The 20,440-nt window shown below is 31.9% G+C and overlaps 1 protein-coding gene across 3 annotated transcripts in view; it reads left to right on the top strand.

Annotated features, from left to right (window-relative positions):
- The window catches only part of Esyt2 (extended synaptotagmin-like protein 2), a 107,777-nt gene that overhangs the window by 61,872 nt on the left and 25,465 nt on the right, over window positions 1-20,440 (top strand). For all 3 annotated transcript variants that reach the window (XM_081736340.1, XM_081736342.1, XM_081736341.1), the window contains exons 10-12: window positions 2,053-2,101; window positions 3,378-3,467; window positions 4,218-4,304. In XM_081736340.1, coding sequence (XP_081592466.1) covers window positions 2,053-2,101; window positions 3,378-3,467; window positions 4,218-4,304 — 226 coding nt within the window. The remainder of the gene's footprint in view (window positions 1-2,052; window positions 2,102-3,377; window positions 3,468-4,217; window positions 4,305-20,440) is intronic.

Below are 20,440 nucleotides of genomic sequence, written 5' to 3' on the forward strand. Positions count from 1 at the left end.
CACAAACAGTAAAAGAATACATACTGTATTTTCTTTAAAGTAGTTTGCTTTGTAGTGTTTATTAAGTTGTTGGAATCATTCCCGAAAACCTTTTGTATTCCGATGTTATTACATAAAACGAGTTGCCATTTCTATAGTTGGAAATGGAAAAAAATAATAATACTAGCCGTATTGTGATGGTGGATGGACAATACTAAGTTATGAAGTTATTATTCCGTTGTGACGATTACTATTTCAAATAATACGCATTGATTCAGAGAGGTTTCTCATTTTACCACGTACATACCTCTTATAAATACATATCTTTGATGTGACTTGAACGTAAATTTTTTTAGTAGACAAATCTAAATTTAGTCCACTAATCAGCATTTAAAAACTTATTTTTACGATAAAATAATTTTTGCTCAACTTCATTTATTAGTATTACGCTATATCGAAGTCGGAGTCGGCAAACGTTTTTTATATTTTAAAAAAGATTCACCAATAGCAAAGCGTCTGTTTTATCAGCTCCTATAATCGATTTACTTGCGTAATCGACTGAATTATTGTTCGGACATAGTTTCCAGTTGGCATATAAGAATTTCTTCGCGTTTTCTAGTCTTGGAGTGTGAGAAAAAATTCATATACTGGAAGCTGCACATGATATAATTTTGCTACGGTGATGTACTTTCTAGAATGCACAGAAAAATATTTCGCATTGATTAAACTGAAATGCTAGCAAATTCCCTTCCTGGTATATATACGTATTATAATAAAGTTCATGGTACAGCATGCGTAAATGCTTAAAAAAGCTATAACCGTTGTTCCAGATCCAATGACTACTGTGTACATATAAGATAATTTACTAATTAAGACATATTTTTAAGTAATATTATTTATGTTATTTACTTTCATTCTGTTTATGAGGTTATGCTTTGCCACTGACACTCAAGAATATCAAAAGGTTTAACATTCGGAAAATACATGTTGTTGTATTACCTTGATTTTGAATCATATCTAAGCAATGAGGATTTCAATGATGTTAGGAATATTCGAACTTTTGTCATTTCTGAACAGCTTAGAAGTTTTATATTAAGTGGTGTTTGGTAAGATGACAATGTGAATTAAGGGTGTTGGTTGAGTAGTACAACATTTCTTTCGAAATGCTTAAGAATACATAAAATAATACTAATAATGGCAATATTAAACTTACCATTTACAAACTCTAAAATAGGCATTGTTTGGAAGAAATTCCTTGTTGAGTTGAGCAGTACGTCACCAAAACGCGGGACGTTAGTTATAATTAACCTGAAGACGCCTCTTAATTATGAGGAATTTCTTGAAAACACTTGATATTTTAGATTATAGTGTTTTATATATATATATATATATATATATATATATATATATATATATATATATATATATATAATGCTTGTAAAACTTGAGTCATTTCACTTATTATATTATATTATTTAGAAACGTAAACATTGTGTAAAATTCAACTTACAGCCTTAAATAGATATAAATAATCGATCAAATTGTATTTCTTTTACCAGAATTGAAGTGTTTCTTGTGTTTGGTAATGTTTCTCTCCACATTAAACGTAAAAAGAATGCATGCTGATCCTAATGGATGTCGTTAAGGAATTTCATGATCATGTGCTTTCTTTTTATTGTTATGCAGGGATCTATTTAACTCTATCAGGCATGAAGCATGAGATACTTATTTCAAGCATGCGTGTATTTTTCGTGTCCTTAATGTTCACAAAAGCCATAGTCTGTTTTATGCAACGTGCACGTTTGCCTTTATATACACATTTTGAATAGATATAATTATTTTGTATCTTTATTTGGTTCAAATAATCCATTTTTATTGTAGCATATTATTTACGATTTTAAGAAAAAGCCTTAAAATGTCGAAAGTTCATCATTTGAGAATGTTGATTGTCGCAATAATTAAAACCAGTCAAATATTGTATGTTTCAATCATTTATCAGTAGTTTATAATGTAATTTTTGAAGGTTTCCTACAAAATTCGTTTCCGTTACTAATAATCTATATATATTTGCAGAGCTACAGTTGATATTCATAGTGTATCTAAGAAAGGACAAGCTGATATGGTAAGTATACACTTATTGTGTTGCTGTTAGTTAATATTTCTGTGATAAAGCTTTACATTAGTAATAAAGTGTATGTCTTTTGCTGATGAAATTTCCATTAGTACATAATTATTTAATCTGAAATTAATTATATTAACATTTGGTTTTTGTTTGCAAAAGTTGTTGATTGAACATAGTGTTTGAAATATTACGTTTGTTTTGTTACGTGCGTTTACTTAAGCTTGTTTCTGGGTTCCCTCCAACCTGGAAATTCTGGGAAAGTCGGAGAATTCAATTTACTCGTGTAAAGTCCTAAAAAAAAGTCAGGGAATTCATGAAAAAGTGAAAGAACCTAGAAAAGTCCGAATTTTAAGTACAGATTTTTACTTCTTAAAACCCATTTCTCTTTTTGTCTTACCGGCTATTTAGTAGGGGTTTTTATAGAATAAATTAGATGGTTTTGCAAAACTTCTCTACCTACAGACACCATACATACGTGTGTACGTGCATAGTAGATCTGGTTAGGAAAAATACACTTGCTTTTTTACATTATATATAGACGTGGAAATTTCGAAGTAATGACCTGGAAAAGTCATGGAATTCGTGCTTGCCAAATAAGTGGGAACTTTGCTGTTTGTTTTTAAGATATTTTACGCGTTTTATACGCGTCACGCGTACCTGTAATTATTGCATTAAAAAGAAACAACGGATTCACCAATGTCTTCCGTAAATTTATTCATTCAGGGTTGCATTAGATCGAAAAATCTTGAAAACTTTACTGAAGCTTTTATATAATATCTTATAATGGATAGATTTTGTAATGGAATCCAGAAATAGAGGATCCCTAATTTCTGCGTTGCCGCTGCGCCAGTGATAATATTAATTATTATTACCACTCATTTATGAAATTGTTTGTATTTTTTTGTTTTTCACATATCTTGGTTATGTCTTTCCATTAACATATATGAGGGAGGTATGAACGCTAATTTTAATACTGCGCCAAGGCTCACATATTCCCAATATAAAAAGATATGTAGCCATACAAGTGTCCTACTTCAATACAATTAGTATTTTGTAAGATAGCTGTATTAAGATACTATAGTGTAATCATCTTATTTGATAGTGCTATAACTGACTTCATTCATTGTATAAAACTGTCCAATGTGACTCGCCTGCGTATTCATTTATTTGACGACTTACGATTGTTTTTACGTAAATTTCATTTTTAAAGGATATGCAGTTAAACATATTCTACCTATCCGTTTAAAAGATTCCTAATTTTACATTATTTTTTTAGTGGGTAACGTTGGAAGACGCAAAGCATGGAATGGTTCATCTTAGAATGGCGTGGCTTACTTTAAGCAGTGATCCCAGTGCCTTAAAAGCAGTAAGTTAATTAAACGTATATTTTGTTATGACAAACTAAAGGAATGAAAGTACATTTTATTCTTTCTTCTCAACCTCGAAGTTTAGTGGATACTGTTATTCAGACGGATTTGAAACTGTAATCGCATGCGTAAAGACAAGTGCACTTTCTTTTAAAAATCATTAGATTGCCCTACAGTTCTCTGCTTCAATATAAACAAATATATATCCTGAAACAATGATTCTTTGGTTTAACTAGATAATATGACTAACTATATAGAGTCAATATATTTATTCCAACAAGATCATTTCAAGACTTGCTGGTACTACTGCTCTTTGTCACTGGTCGCTACAAGTCCGAAAATCGGTATAATGGAGGGATAGGATTTATTTGTTGGTCAACCCATGATTTGCGATCTGTTTAATATTAGATGTGAGTTTAATGCACTTGGAACGACCGAGCAGCAGCAATTCTTAGAACAATCTCGTTGGGATAAACACATTGACACTTTCAAGCTATTCATATCTTTTAATTAAACAAAGTGCCAGACGGTTTCTGTATTTTATTCTTAATTTTTTTTTTTTTTTTCATTGTGTGAGCGGAATGTAGTATGTATGTGTATGTGCATTATAAAAAACGCAATTTCTGTCATAACATACATGTTGGGATTCTTAAGATTAAAATATTTGCAATATAGCTTAGCTTTTGTGTTTATATTAAAATAAAATACTTATACATGTTACAAAGTAAATTCTTAATTTTCTTTTTAAGGCTTTGATGGAAACTCAGCTACTGAGAGTGACTTCAATGAGTACGTCATTACTAATGGTGTTTATAGACAGTGCAAAGAACCTACCGGTAAGTATTTTTCTGTCCTCTGTAGTATATGAATCTAGAGGAGTATTCAGATTATATATTTATTTTCTTAAATGCCGTTCTTGGGTTCTCTGTCTTTCTTTCTTTTTATTAACAAAATTAACCAAACGTAGATTTATAAAGTATAGGCATATCTCGAAGTTACGTAAGCACAAAATGCACATTGGCTCTTAAAGTTAAAGGCGATCACAAATGTAAATATTATCACTTATCTTAAATATTCGCATTACTTTTACACGAATGTAATTGGACATCAAATTTTGCCCTTTAGTATGTGGCATTATCAAGCTGATAGAAGCTAAAAGTCGAGTCGTTGAGCTAATAAAAGTTAAATAAAAAAATAAATAAATAAAATAGAATGTGTTTGGGAGGAGGGGAAATCGTATTCAACTAAAATATATGTGCACTATTTTTCCATAAATGCGGTGTAATTGACAGGTTGATAGGAAGTATTATTTGTACATGGTGTACTTCTTTCAAATTCTGTGATGAAGGTGTCAGTGACGTGGAAACAATTCTTGTTAAGAGAGTCCATTTCCTTTTTCTTAAGTGGTTAATTTGACTTTCAGTTATAGAAAATAATGTCACGTACACATCTTCTTTTAAATTTTTGGGAGGCCCTAAGCAAGAATACTATTTGACGTCTCTGAAATGTTCACTCGTTATGTACAAATGTTTCTTGTTCGTGCCAATTTATGGTACAAGACATGGACAAACAATCTCATATACGTCAGGTAAATTGAAGAAGGCTCTGAGAAAAACCTTTGTGCCGTCTTCAATCCTTCTTACTGTCTTTTTGGGGAAGATAAAGTATAAAAATGATGTATTCGCTGTAATTTATTAAAAATAGAAAGCAAAATAAGTATATCAGTCCATTTTGTATCTTCTTCGTGAACTCTCATTTATTTTAAGGTAAATGATAATGAATGAAATGCTCTCCAGTGTGATGATTTAATATTAACCATATACGAGCTAATTAGCTATAAATCGATCGGAAAGTATGCCTTACCCTGCTAACGAGTAACTGTGGGAAAGAAGCTATTGGTAAGATGTACAAAATTCCGTTAAATCGAAGAATTATTGATTCGAGGTATGCCCGTACTTTTTTTTTTTTTTTTTCAGATAAGTTTTCTTTAAATAAACGCATATGATTGCTATTATAGCTGTAGACACTAACAAGCATTGTGTGGCTACTGAAAAAATGCTGTATCAAATCGTGAAATTTCATTGTATGCGAAAAGAAAAATTGCAGGTTAACAGCGTCTGCTTCGTGTAAACAGTTTATGTAAATAAAGTGCACTTCCTCAGAAAACCAAAATAAATAACTTAGCAGTTTTCATGTAGCTGTAAAATTCTTTGAAGCTTAATATTACAGTAAAGCTTTAATTGTAATGTCATATTTTTTTCTTTTTTATAACGTGCATACATGTACAATATATCATCTATACATGTGTTGATGTTACACGGAATAATATTATTATTATTATTTTAAGAATATGTGAAAATTATTACTTACGTTGTGTATAGCGGTATTATATGACGGAATAATTTTTAAAGCAATATTCACAAACAAATCACTTTTTAAAAAAATTCTTTACAATAGAAATTAACATGTATAGATATATAAATGATTTTTGTACATAATGAAATTATTTGCATGGTAACATTTAAAGCTTTGTGTGTTGTGACACTATAAAAATAAAGCTTTTTATGAATGGTTTATATATAAAACTCAAATTTCAATGTAAGAAGTACAGTATTGTTACCGAAATGGTGATGGATTGGAGTTCAGCACCAAGGTTATACGAAACGTTGACCTATAGTTTAAGATGGAATCCGAACACTGTAATGCGTTCAAATTTCGAGACTTTCCTAGCTGGAATCGAATCCGCAAACTCGTATACCAAAGGCGCGTGCGCTAGGCAGCGGACCAGCGAGAAGAGCTAGTATTGTTAGAGAACTAGTTTTGGAAACATACTATACATATATATATATATATATATATATATATATATATAGTATTTTAAAACAACACCAACAACGTTTGGGAGGTGATTCCTGACACCAAGATAAGACAAAAAGTATAGACGAACCTGGGTGCAGAAATACGTCATTTCAGAGTTATAAGGTGCCGAAAACATGAAAAAATGCGCGAAAAAAAAATCTGTAGCTTCAATACTATGAGACCTATCGTAGTCGGGCCAAGACTTCACTTAGGAACTAATATATGCGCTATCTACAGATATATGTTTCAGAATCCTGGGGTACTCACACAACAGTTTATATAGAGGGAGTTTGGCTACGGCCATATAATGTGAAGTACTCACCAACTACCTCTATAAAAACGGTTGCGGAAGTACCGTAGGATTCTGAAACATGGATATTTGGATAGGGCACATACTAGTTCCTAAGTGAAGTCTTGACGCGACTACGGTAGATTCCATATTATTGGAGCTATGGACCTTTAAAGTTCATTGTTTTTTCATGTTTACGGCAACCTGTAACTCCGAAATGACGGATTTCTGCACCTAGTATGGTCTATCCTTTTTTTTTTTTTTGTCATATCTTGGTGTCAGCAATAACCTTCCAAACGTTTTCAGTGTTGTTTTGAAACACCCTGTATATATACACAGTCTATTAAGTTTGTGTATGTACATAATATGTACTTCATTAATATTCCTTTCTATTTCCTTCACCTTTTGGCTAATTTAATGCCCAAAACGTGTAAACATACTTAATTTTTTAACTTAAAATTATACCAATCTTCGAAGTTATTTGGCTTGTTGATTTTGAAAATACAATGTTTGTAGTTAATACGTGAATTTGACCAGTATCGTAAGTTCTGATGTCGATTCTAAATTTTGTTTCTAATCATTGCTTGAATTATTAATTTAAATATATTAATTTAATTTAAATATCGAAATGCTAAGCATTGGCGAAAAAAATGTTATAATTAGGCACTGAAATTTGAGTTTACTACGTATTAGTAAAGCAGACTTACACTTTTAACTTGGCTTTATAAATTGTCTCTATTAAAAGTTAATTTAATTTTGCAATGAGTCAGGAGATTGTATGTATAGTAATTTAATTTTATTTGTGTTAAATAAAGCATTATTTACTTTCTTTTAGAATTTGTCACCTTGTATTAGTTGCACGATCGCTTCATAGGAACTTCAGACGGTACGCCGGGATTCTGTCATGTCACTTTCGTAAGTGTGTATCATGAAGGGGAGGAGTGTTTATTACGTATGCCAAAAATATAGTATTTCACGTCGTATATAAACTCTTAATGAGAAATAAATGGTTTTATAAAATTTCACTTTTTTTAGGTAAGGGAGGGGAGGAAATTTCTATGCTTTTCTTAATATATTAAAAGAACGTCGTCGTTCTCTCTCGTCATGATGGGAAACAGCTGAACTGTTTGAAATGAATTTTGGAACATAGATCTGACTCAAGACGAGTTTTTATCATATTATTTTCATTGAAACGTGTATCCTAAGGGGAAAAGATGAGTTAAACAGGACGCTGAAAATTAAGTCTCACTATCCTTTCATGTTAGGGAGATGGAATTCGGTATATAAACTTAACATAGTTGGCAGTTGGGTTGACCTGGGTGTTTATCATTAGTTCAAAACTTTAATTGAAATATTTTCCTAAGGACAGAATGAGTACGGTAAATTTTTCATGAAGCATTACCATTGACTGATCAGAAATATATGTGATCAAAATATATAGTTAAATAACAACACTAACGTGACTTGGCAATCTTTTCTTTGCGAACGAAGTCCCGAGTTTGATTCCCGGTGGGGTCACTCGGACGAAAAAGTGTAAAGAGCTTTTTCAGGACAGCCATCCTGAATGAGGTTTTTCTGGATTTTCCTTATTCACACCAGTCAAATGCCGGGCTGGTACCTAACATAGGTCCCAATTCGCTTCCTTTCTTCCTTCTCGTTCCCCGGATAGTGTGCTCGCCGAGGGACGTCATCCCTCATATGTGACGGGCTAAATGGTCATAGATGCCGAAAGCCCAGAAATCTAAAATCCTAATCTTTCCAAACAAAGGAACACTTAACTTACAGTAGACGTCGCCCTTTTACAGCAGCCTGCACCATCATTTGCTTTAAAAAAGAAAGAGAAAAAAGTAATCTCATTAATTAATTGGACAAGGTGTATCTACATGGTTCTTCCCAAGGGAGTGAACTTATTTAGGTTTCCTTGATGTAAGCGTTTAGAGCTCATGTGGCTAAATGCTTAACGTTCACATCTTGATGGGAACCCAGATTCCATTTCCGGTGGACACTTACGTAGTTTAAAACTGCACATTGAACTGTAGTTTTACGTTTCACACAGTCTCGGGGCTGACAATGTTAAATTACAAGAAATAAATATTTCATTTCTGCTGTTTATGGCTGCAAATTAATGTATTTCGATTTGTGTAAATAATTAATAACTTGAGAATGACATGAATAATAAAAAGCTATGATTTGTTTGCTAATAATAACAGCCGTACATCGCAATAGTTAACGCTTGTTTTTTCGGTGTTCGAAATCTGGATAAGGTTACCAGATTAAATACGTCCGTCCATTTTTAATTTCTAGAAATGTGTTCATGTTATAAATTATCTCTCAAATTGATATAGTTGAAATTACGTCGCCAAATTGATCTAGTTCAGATATATGTAAATTAAACAATGATTAAAGTAGAACCCCATTTAACTACGGTTTCGTATTATGCGAAAGAAACCTGTAAGTCAGAATTTCCGTATAATACGAAATTAGTGGGGTGGCGATCGATCGATTAACTAATAACAGTAGAAATCAGTCTCAATAACAAGTGTGTATTCGTTTTATGTAACACTAAATCAACTAAGACGTGAAAAGAAGCGTAAAATGACACTCTGTACAAATTACCAATACGTTTAAATCAGGAATTAATAATACAAAATTGTCACGGCAGTCTAATTAGTTCGAGTTTTCCATTTTGAGCTAGCGTCGATCAGCAATTCCGTCAGATCAACCTAGGGTGTTTCTTCAAGGTGTTGATGTGAAAAGTGATGGAACAAGTTCTGAGTTGTTTTCGAAAAGTATATAATAATAATAATACATATACGTATTCAAATTATTAGACTCACACTAGAAAAATGCAAAGTTGATGTTGTAGTCCAATTTCGGAGTTCTAGAACATGTAATTTAATGGTTAAACCACCAATCATAGGATCTTTCATTTGTTTACAGTACAGTTGAAGTGGTGATATCACCGTTGAACAGCAGATAGCATTAGTGGAGGGGAAGGGTTCTGAAAGTGGTATTTCAGTTGTAGATAACTATTGTGGTTTCTGTCAAAAAGTTACAAACTGAAGTATTGTGGGTGGAGTCCTAAGCAGTTACGACATTCAAAGCGTTCAGCAGTTCGAATGGGCCAATTTAAAGTGAACGTGACGTGTTTTGTGTATTAATCTTTTATTCTGTGAAGTCACAATGGGAAAAGCCAGAGACCTTTCTCCGCGTAAAGTGGAAGTTGTCAAAACACTTCTGGCGGAAGGAAGATATACACAACAAGAAATTGCTAGTATAGTTGGGGTAGGACAAAAATCTGAGAGTAAAATCTCCGTTGCAATGGGCTAAAAGCAAATGTATCAGCAAAATAGGGTTGGGAAATGTGGGTGAAAACCAAAGCTATCGCTAAGAGGTATCAAAAAGCTAAAAAGATTGGCTCTGGGGGAAATAGAAGCGCAATTTCTAGAGACTTAATCATAAAAATGGCTGAGTATGATGTAGATATTTCGCCTGAAAATGTTCGAAGGATTCTTTGACCTGAGGGAATAAAAGCACTCAGGCCAAGAAAGCAAAATTTACTCCAATCATGTCAAAGAAGCTTCTCGAATGGGCACGAGGCCTGGAACATTAGACGGTTGATGATTGGATAATAGTGTGTTTCAGTGATGAATCATGTGTCTTCTTGTCTGATGAATGTTTACAACATGTGCGACGTCGGCCTGGGAAATAGTTCAAGTTGGAATGCTTCCAACAAACTGTGAAGCATCCTACTTCAGCCATGGTCGGGGTATGGTGTCTATCTTTGGGCCTGGGAAACTGTATATAAAAGAGGGAACAATGAAGCACGACCAATACCTACAAGTTCTTCAAAAAGAACTGCTTCCCCAGACTGCAGTCTGGTTTGATGACGCACACTTCATCCTTATGCATGATGAAGCCCCATGCCACCAGGGCAAAACCATGACACAATTGTTCGAGCAACGAAATTAGTGTTCTTCCGTCGCCGGACAGTAGTCTTGATATGAACCCGATTGAAAACCCTTGGAGCTTCATGAAGGAAAAACTAAAGAATCATATTACAACGAAACATCAATTGATCGAGGAGATCAACAATTTGTGGTATTATGATGCTGAATTGAAGTCAAAATGGGCTAAACTCGTACATAGTATACCACAAAGGATAAAAGACAAAAAAGAATAACGGATTTCATACGAAATATTAATCTTTGTGTGAGAGATCGTTTTCTTGTAAGTTTCCCATTTCATTTTTTGTTTCCAATTCAGATACACATACTGTATAATATTTAAATTTGAAAGTCACGTACGCATTTGTTTTATTGATATTGAAAAGCATGTGCCATGACCACAAGAAACTAGAACAGAGTTACAGAGTAGTAATTTGGACTGTTCTATACTAGCAATATATAGCTAGCAACTATACTAGCAACTATAAGTTCAAACCGTTTTCTGATGTAATATTGTAAGAACAGTAAAATATTCAGAAACTGAATGCTGAGTCTAATAATTTGAATACATCTGTATTCTCTTAAAGAAATAATTATAAACAAGCTTAAGTTGTTTCGCGAGTCGTTGCTTGTTATCTGATTTGATTTATAGAAAAAATGTATACTTCAATTGACATAAGTAAATTTAGTAATTAACATATCTTCTCTCAGTTCTATCCATATGATCTCTTGGCTCATTGTTAACTTCATTAACTATGTGAATGTGTGTGTATAGTTGATGCATATGATCTACAGTGGATTCAACCCACAAGGAAATGATACTTTTCTGTAGCTGTTAATTGTAGTAATAAGTACTCCTCTTTGCTGGTTACAGAGTGCAGTTGTTAAGAGTTACGGTCAGTGGTTTTCTTCATCCGGCAAGGTACGGGTCATACAGACCCCGTTATACAACTGTAACACGATTTGCCGAATTTTATCTTTTTTTTCTTGCATTCTTTGTTACCTGTTAATTAATTTTATCCTTTCATTTGCTGCACAACAATTGCATGATAACACTGGCATGTACAACTAATATCCAGATATGCTTGCTACTTGCCAGTGGCAGAACTATCCGTTTTTCCTACTAGAATTCTAGTAACTCTTCCACTAGTAAATGGAGAAGAATTGCAGGCATGGTATTCACGATATTTATTATTACCAAAACGTTAATAATTTCGTATGTTTAGTATTTCCCTTTCATTCTGCTGTTTTTTCAGTGTATTAATATATTAGTCTTTCACCGAGTAGCTTTGAGAAAAGGTTTGTAAAATTTAATGGCCTGATAAACCATCTCTGACGGTCGATAAATTTCCTGATAGTGTGAAACAAAAAGTGGTGATGCTGTTTTTATAGCATTAAGAGTTTCAGTAAAACTCGTTATCTTCTTTTCTTCCTTCTTTTTTGTTTGTTTATTTGTTTGGTAATTTATCTATAAATATTAATTACGTTATCGAGAACGACATTGACATACTCAGATCCTTCATAACACGATTTAGCAGTCGGTCTTCGTTCAATATTATATAAGCACTTATGTTTTGTTTCTATGATACTTATAAAATCCATGTAAAGTATTCTGTATTACGTTAAATGTTAACGTAGAGAACTTTTTTGTAGCTTCCTTTAAAATAAGCAACATATCCTTTACGTAGTTGTTGAAACTTAATTTTACACAAAGTAATAGCCTTACACATTGTCATTTCATGTAATATAAGAAAGTTTAATCACAAACAAATTTCTGTCACACAATGTTTAATGTACAATTCTTAAAAAATATGCCATATCACACAATGTTATGTTTAATGTATAATTCTAAAAGAATACGCAGTGTCTAAAGATATGCCGTAACCTCTTTAAATCCTACTCTAGTTTCATAATTTATGATTACAGTTAATAATGTATTACGTCATTTATATTTTAACTAATATATTACATGATGTCTCTTAAGTAACTTGTTAATTACTTCCATACTTTTTTTAATAGTCAGATTCAACTAAGTTATCGCATTCAATGTTTTTTGTGTGTATTCTTTAAATGTAAATTTTGGAAGATGTAGAAATACACATTTTAATACTGAACTTAGAAATATAGGAGTAAAATAAAAGAATAATTGAGAATAAAGTAATTTTGAATTTTAATATTTGAATATGCTATTGAGTCCGCAGTTTTCCGCAATTGACTGTTAAATAGGCTAATGTATGAATTTAATAAATAATAATGTTTGCATTTATGTTAAACTGCATATTTTAATGTTATAGTGTAATGAAAAATAAATGATTAATCCATACAGCTGTCCGTACCCGTTGTCCATGGAGAATAGGTTTTGCAAGACTACTGTGGAGATTTAGATCAACACTTATTGATCCATGTATACCATTATTTAAAATTATTAATACATACATGTAACATTATTTAAAATTGTATATACATGTAATAATGAAGTAAAGATACCATCAACACACTACTAGAGTACTTTCGATCGGGGTAACTATTGCTCCAAACAGAGGTACAACGATAACACTTCAACATAAATGACCAATAGCACTGGAGGGAAGTTCAGCATGGGAATATGAGCAGGGAAGATCTGGCATGTACTGGGCTTACAGATTTCAGCCTATTTGCTTGACAGGCAGTGTGGAACTTACAAACAGTTCTTAGGAAAGAACGTAGTTCAGTAATAGTCCATCCCTTTTTGTGGTGATGTGGGGTTGTGGTGATCGTCATGATTTCCGTAATTTTCAGGGGTTCAGCAGCTATTTAAATTACATAAATTCTGAACAAGGTTTTGTTCGTGTCTTCATAGTGTAAGTTGAAACACACTATATGAATGTGGAGCCTCATATGCAGATGGGCATTGATAAGGTTCACATTTGGATAATATGAAAAGAAAAGGGCGTGACAAGTGATATCGCGTGCTTTGGGCTGATGTATAAAAATGAAACGCACATGTTTCTCTATTGCTTTTTCCTCTAGATTTTCACCATAGTTTCGTTAAGCCACAGTTTCACAGGGAACTGTATTTCCTTCAAATACACAATTTTACCTTTAGAGCATCTGTAGTATTTGTTTACACATTGCAGTATTTTGACCATTACTTGTCTCCTTGTTTTAAGAATATTTACTGAGTTACGCAGCCCCTTGTGATCTCAAGTAAGGGCCGCGTGGCTCAGTGATAAGAGTACTCATCTCTGTGTTTAGGGCCTCTGGTTCAATCCCTGCTCTCTCCAAGTAAGCATTGTAGTGTACAAAAAGAATTACTATGTGTGGGATTTTCTCAGTATTCTCCCGTTTCATATCGTTTTCTTCACTCCACTATTTCGTTCATTCTTATCTTCTCAGTCCCCTTTAGCCTCAGAGCATAATCGTGGGACGTGAAACTTACAAAAACAAAACAAAACAAAAACAAAAACAAAAAAAGTGAGGAAAGTTAAACCAGTAAAAATAAGGATAACCTCGCTTACGGATTCATGAAGAACCTAACTGATAGCCGAAATATTGATACTGTTCAAATAAATAGCTGCAAGGGATCTCAAGTATCTATTTATTATAATCCTCATTACACTCAAATATAGGTGCAATATATTGCTTGTGCAATTTTATTTCTAATCCAAACTGTTCTAGTTATTTGTTACGAACATTTGATCATTTATGTTTCGCATATATATTTTAATACCTTTTTACCTAATACATCCTAAATTTATTTGATGATTATTAATGAGTTTGCAAGAATTACATTTTTTTGTTACTGATTGTGTTGAGCTCAGTTCCCAACAGAATCCAAATATTCGATAAAATTTGAGCTTGGAAAAGTTGGTTACCTTGGCTTGCACGAAGCATATAGAGGTTTTGTTTTCAAGTTTTAAATGGAGACTTATTGATAATTTTATTTTCTGCAATTTTTGCCTTCCCTTTACTTAATTAATATAAGTATCTCTAATAATGTTTCTTTAAATATCCACGTTTTTCATTGTTAAATAGTTTAATTTCTTCTTCTTCTTCTTCTTCTTCTTCTTCTTCTTATTATTATTATTATTATTATTATTATTATTATTATTATTATTATTATTATTATTATTATTATTATTATTATTATTATTATTATTATTATTATTTTAATTTTTCGAAAAATAAGTGAATATTTGTTGTAACGTTCATGAAAAGTTCTGAGTACTGAATCTTATTCTTATATACTCAATTCATATAGATTTAAAATATGTTTATTTCGTGTTAGCAAATTATAAAAGGTTTTGTATATTTAAGACGAGAAACTGGAAACGGGAAACGAGTAAGAGGGTTGAGTAATAAAAGTTTTTACAGATTTCCGATATTGTATTCTTGCTGTTGCATTGTTGTGAAACTTTTCTCAAAAGGTACATAAAGACGAATTTAATGTATGCAGATTTTAGGAAAGTTACAAAAACGTAGTTTACGAAATACGTGGGTCGTCCACTATATAAGTTTCCCTAAGCTGAAAAAAAAATTACATTTATAAACTATATATACATGTATAGAAAGGTCCTTCCTCACTTCTCCACATAATTCCCATTGAGATTCAGGTATTTATACCACCGTAGTACCAATTTGTCCAAACCCTTATATATATAAGCTGTGGCTATTTAGCACTGTCTTCACATTTTGCTTCTCTTCTCCATCTATTCCGAAATATTCATCGTCCATCGGAAGTGTAATGATGGACAAATGTCTCATCCCCTATCACGATGCATATGGCCATCTTGCCGGTATCGCATTAAACCTTTAAGACTGCAACCCGTTCTCATCTGTCGATTGTCACCACTCAGTTGATGAGAAACCCATCGTGCACACATTTTGCGGTATTGCAGTTTCTCGTGAATGATGTAATGGGCTGTTCCAACAGAAATGTTCAATCTTTCTGCAACTTCGCATACCTTAAATCGACGGTTTTCGTGAGTATATATTGAACGTCCTTAGTAGAATGGGAAATATATGTAAGCACGCAGAAGTACTTACATAAATATTTTCGTAATAAAGTATATAACAGTTCTAGCTTGTGCTCGTAAAAGATCAGAAAATTGTATATTAGTACATTAATAACATTGCTACGAACTAGTGTTCATTCCATAGTTCTACTCATTTCAGGGAGTAGAGGTTCACTTCTTAATCTTTTAATGAGAAAAATGAGCTACGACCGAATAATTATTACAATTTCAACAAATATGTTCAAGAATACATCCTATGTATGCAAATGCTTTGTTTCGCGCTTGGAATAAAAAGGCTGTTGTGTAATTACTACATATCTTCGTTCAGTTTAGTTGGTTATTTATTTCTTTTAAATTTGAAATTGCTGCACTAGCGATTATTATTCTGTTGAATGCAATGATAAACTTCCTGAAAAAGCCTCAGGGTGTGTTTCAGGTTGCTTTATGTGTCACCAAGCACAGTTTTTGTTCTTCTTCTAAAGCATGTATCAGACATTCTTTCGTTGTTCTTTCATAATTATCATAAATCTTTGTGCCATAAGTCTATTTGGTTCTTCATATTTAATTCAAAAACATTCGTAGATATTTATGTAGTTGCTAGTTCTTTTCAACGCACTTGTCTGTCCTGTATTTGCATACATGTCTGGTCACGTATCTTGACTTGTAGTTTACACGGAGGAATGAGTAATAATGCGTACATTTGTATGTTTCAACAGAATCATTTCTTTTTCAGATGATCATTTCAAAATCATTTGTTTTCGTTCTTTTATAAGATGCCCTTCGAAAACTATTCACAAGTTGATTTATTTGTATATTTTTGTAATACTTGAAAGCAGGAGTCATTTTAATATTTCATTGCTTTGATTACACAGGAAATGTAATTTTGTCTTAAACTTTTATTGCCTTTTATTATAAGTAGGTAACGAAGATTATCTTTGTAATGAATTTATTGGTATTGGTCTGAAGTCGAACATTTCTAGGTTCAAGGGAGATCTTCGAATCATATATTTCATTAATTTTCTCTCAGTCGTATAAGACGAATGTGTAGTCTGAATTCCGCTTTTTTTTCATGCCTCTTAAACTAGACTGAAATACAAAGATGATGATTAGTATTGATATTATTATTATTATGTGTAGAAAATTTCAGTGAAGTCAATGGCCAGTGTAATAATTAAGATCTAGTGTCAGTGTTTTGTTCAGTTACGTTTAAAAGTATACTGATTCTCACCTAACTTATGAGAATCTCGTAATTAGTTTTATTTGTAAGTTAAGATTTTATTTATTTTTTAAATAAAGATTTTAAAGAAATAGAATGAAACACTTTAGAGTTCATAATTCTACAGAAGGCTACATACAACATAGAAGGTATAGAACACCAAATAAGTATTCCAACTACGTATAGTTGTAAAGAGAGATTGGCATGTAGTATATGATAACAAAGTTGTCTACGTATTACACGTTAGAAGGTACCTGAAATGAAGAAACGAAAGATAGTGTCAAATGAACAGAAAAAGTCACATTCTTTGTATAATTTTATATTTAAAAGAATGTGGATAAATTAATATATGAGCTTACGGTAGCGTAATTTAATTTTAATAGTGATTTTGAATAATATCCGTTTATTCTCTATTACTCGCATGTTTACTCTCAGTATTAATATTGACAAATCTTTGGAGTACCAATTGTTTTCATTTATTAAGTTATATATATATATATATATATATATATATATATATATATATATATATATATATATATATATATATATTCATATATATTCATTATATTAGTAATGCGCTTGTCATGTGTTCTTTGTCAGCGAAGTTACAAGGAAATCGCTGAATTCAATAAGGAAAAAAGTATTTGATATATTAATTCCCCAGTTTATATCTGTCGTTAATATTTGGGGTTTCCTTATACCAAATTGATCAGAAATCTTAGACTTTTTTCTTTTTTGTTGTTGTTGTTGCAAAGTTCAGTGTTGTTGGTTGTGTAGATGAAAAAATATCCAAGTCTTTATTAAGCTTATGTACTAAAACTATAACCAAAGAACATTGAAATTATGCTAAATGCTAAACACACTGTGTTTAACATAATACAGTATGTAACTTCGTTGTACGCTAAACAAACTCATACATTCATAAACTTACAGACGCGGAAATCTTTCAGTGTAGAACGTTGTAATGGTACAATAAGTGTTAAGTTACGGTGTGAGTGGCCCATTCTGTGCCCCGCAAGTGTAGAGGGTGAAACAATCAAGGGTCAGTGGTATTGTGAGACACTGACAAGACAGAAGTGTGCTATTCGCAGGAAACTACTTAGTCTGTCATCTGACGTTCTCCTTTTGGACTACAATGTGAGACCACACTCTGTGGCTGCAGCACAAAACTATCGTGCTACCCTCTGCTGGGGACGCCTTGACCATTCGCCGCACACTCTCAACCTTGCATCCAGCGACTTCCATCTCTTTCCGGCATTAAAGAAATCTCTCAGCGAAAGGTACTTGCAAACAAATAACAAAGTGAAGATAGCCATTGAGTTGGTTTTTCGTATGCAGGATAGTCATGTTTTCCAAGAATTTTTTTAAAGTTTTCTAGAGCGGAATGACGAATCATTGTCCTTGGTTATTATGTGGAAAAATAAAGTAAGAGTTGTTCTTTATTTTTGCAATATACTTCTTTATTTACCCTACATAAACTCCACTGTCCCCACAGCCGCCGGGAAAGTTTATTTTCCAACTTACCCTCGTATCAGAAGTTCGAGTGTTCCGTTTTTAATTTCATTTTATCCCTTATTGTCATTTTTCGTTTGTACTTAGCTTTGTGGAATATTCCAAAGATGAGTAGGTTCTTACGTAGAATATTAGTATCCTAATTGATTTCTTTTCGTTTCTTACCTCAAAAATTGTTTTTATGTGACATAATTTTACTAAAACTTATACATTAGTTTCCATTCCACGCAACTATAGTTTTTTTCTTTTCTTTTCTTTTCTTTTTCTTTCTTTTCAGATTCACATTCTGAAGACTTCTAGTCTGTCTTCACAGCTTTTTCGTAGTATTCGTGGTTTTACCTCTTACGATCCTAAACTGTAAATGTAATGAGTCTTATTTTTAAACTTTTTTACAGTACCAAAAATGCACTTTTCCGTCTTTAAATTTTACCATTCTTATTCTAGCTTTCTTTTTTTTTCTTTTTTTTTCAAGTAAACCTCATTTAGTTTTTGATTTGGCTTCAACTACCTGATCTAAGATTTATGCGTCGAGAGGAACTTTATCAATGGTGTACTTGTATTTTAAACTGAAAGTTCGCACTTCTCTTCGTTTCTAGCGGAGGCTAAAATTGTGACTTACTTGAAGGAATTTTGGCCTTTATTTTTATTTATTTACTTATTTTTTAGCACTGAGTTGCTAGTAAATATTGCATAGGAGTTCAGATCTCATCGGGAGGTATTGTGTAACTGTTACATAACGACATGACTAAAGACACAATTTCGCATATAGTGATTAAGTAAGGCTTCTAGGTTGTAGTAATAGTGAAATCTTGAATCAAAATATAAGAAATGAACTTCGGAAAGGAGTAAAGACGAAAAATTATGAAGATAACATGTTCCACAGGATCTTCAAGAATGTTTTGAATGATATGATATTGTAAGTAGTACAAAGTATAAGGAAATTACGTAAATACGGTGGGAAGAGTATAATGTTACTATTATGAAGGAGAAGGGGTGTTAAAAATCATAAAAATGTTAGCAGTGCAATATAGAAAGTGAAATTAGATGCAAGATTATATGTATAAATTTACAGAACAGTTACTATCAGTATTCTTCCCAGTATCTAAGTTTTACTGTAGTAATTTCAAGTAAAATAATAATAAAATAAATCCAGTTAATTTGCTACAAAATAATTACTTGCATTTAAATTAAAGTATCATTTTGTGTGATTTTATTTTGTACAACATAAATGCAAAACTTAACTAAACATTTTTTCAAAGTATAATTTCTTACAGGGCTATCCTACACATAACAGTAAAATTAAAAAGATTATTATTAAAAGTTGGTGTTATATAAATATTTAAAGATATAAAGAACATTTTCTGTTACTTATTAGAATTGAAACGTGTGGTGTCCGTTTTACTGCCGCAATAATACTGATATTTTTTAGCAGATTGGAGGACATAAGAGTAGCTACAGTGTAATTTACCTTATATTCGGATGGTCCGAATTGTTTTTTCTATTCGTCTTTGCTAAGATTTTTTTTATTTATTTGGCATATCACGGTAGGTACGGTATAAATTATGATCATCTCATCTACCACCTCTTTCTTGTTTAAAGATTAAAAAGAATATATATATATATATATATATATATATATATATATATATATATATATATATATAATTTCTTAGCTTTTTATATCTGAAATTCATATAACGAAATGTAGAATGCTGTATACAAAATGTCCTGTATTCAACCAGTTAAAGAGCAAATAATATTAAAAAAAAAAATGTTGGAATAAAATGATTTCTGCAATATGTACTTCTTGCAAAATTTGGAAACAATTCTCCAGTGGCGTATCTTGAAGAGCGTCACGCCGGGAAAAATTAACATTCTATCACCACCAAACTTTTATTTCTTTAAAACTTTTCTATTATTTCTTTACGAAAATTTCTTCCGTGAGTTTGTAGAATTATTTTTTAGATGTGATTTTTTGTAACTTCCGCCACTGTGCTCTTCGTCAGTATTTATTATTATTATTATTATTCCGAAAGAAAAACTGCTTTAGTTTGACTAATTCAGTACATTATTTAACACACAGAGTATGTAAAATTATGTTAGGGAGCATATGTTAGTAATATTAGAAACTATCACGTAGAAAAGTAATGTA

This window comes from Thermobia domestica, chromosome 13 (assembly GCF_964235325.1).
Source record: "Thermobia domestica chromosome 13, izTheDome1.hap1.1, whole genome shotgun sequence".
In the NCBI taxonomy this organism is placed as follows: Eukaryota; Metazoa; Arthropoda; class Insecta; order Zygentoma; family Lepismatidae; genus Thermobia; species Thermobia domestica.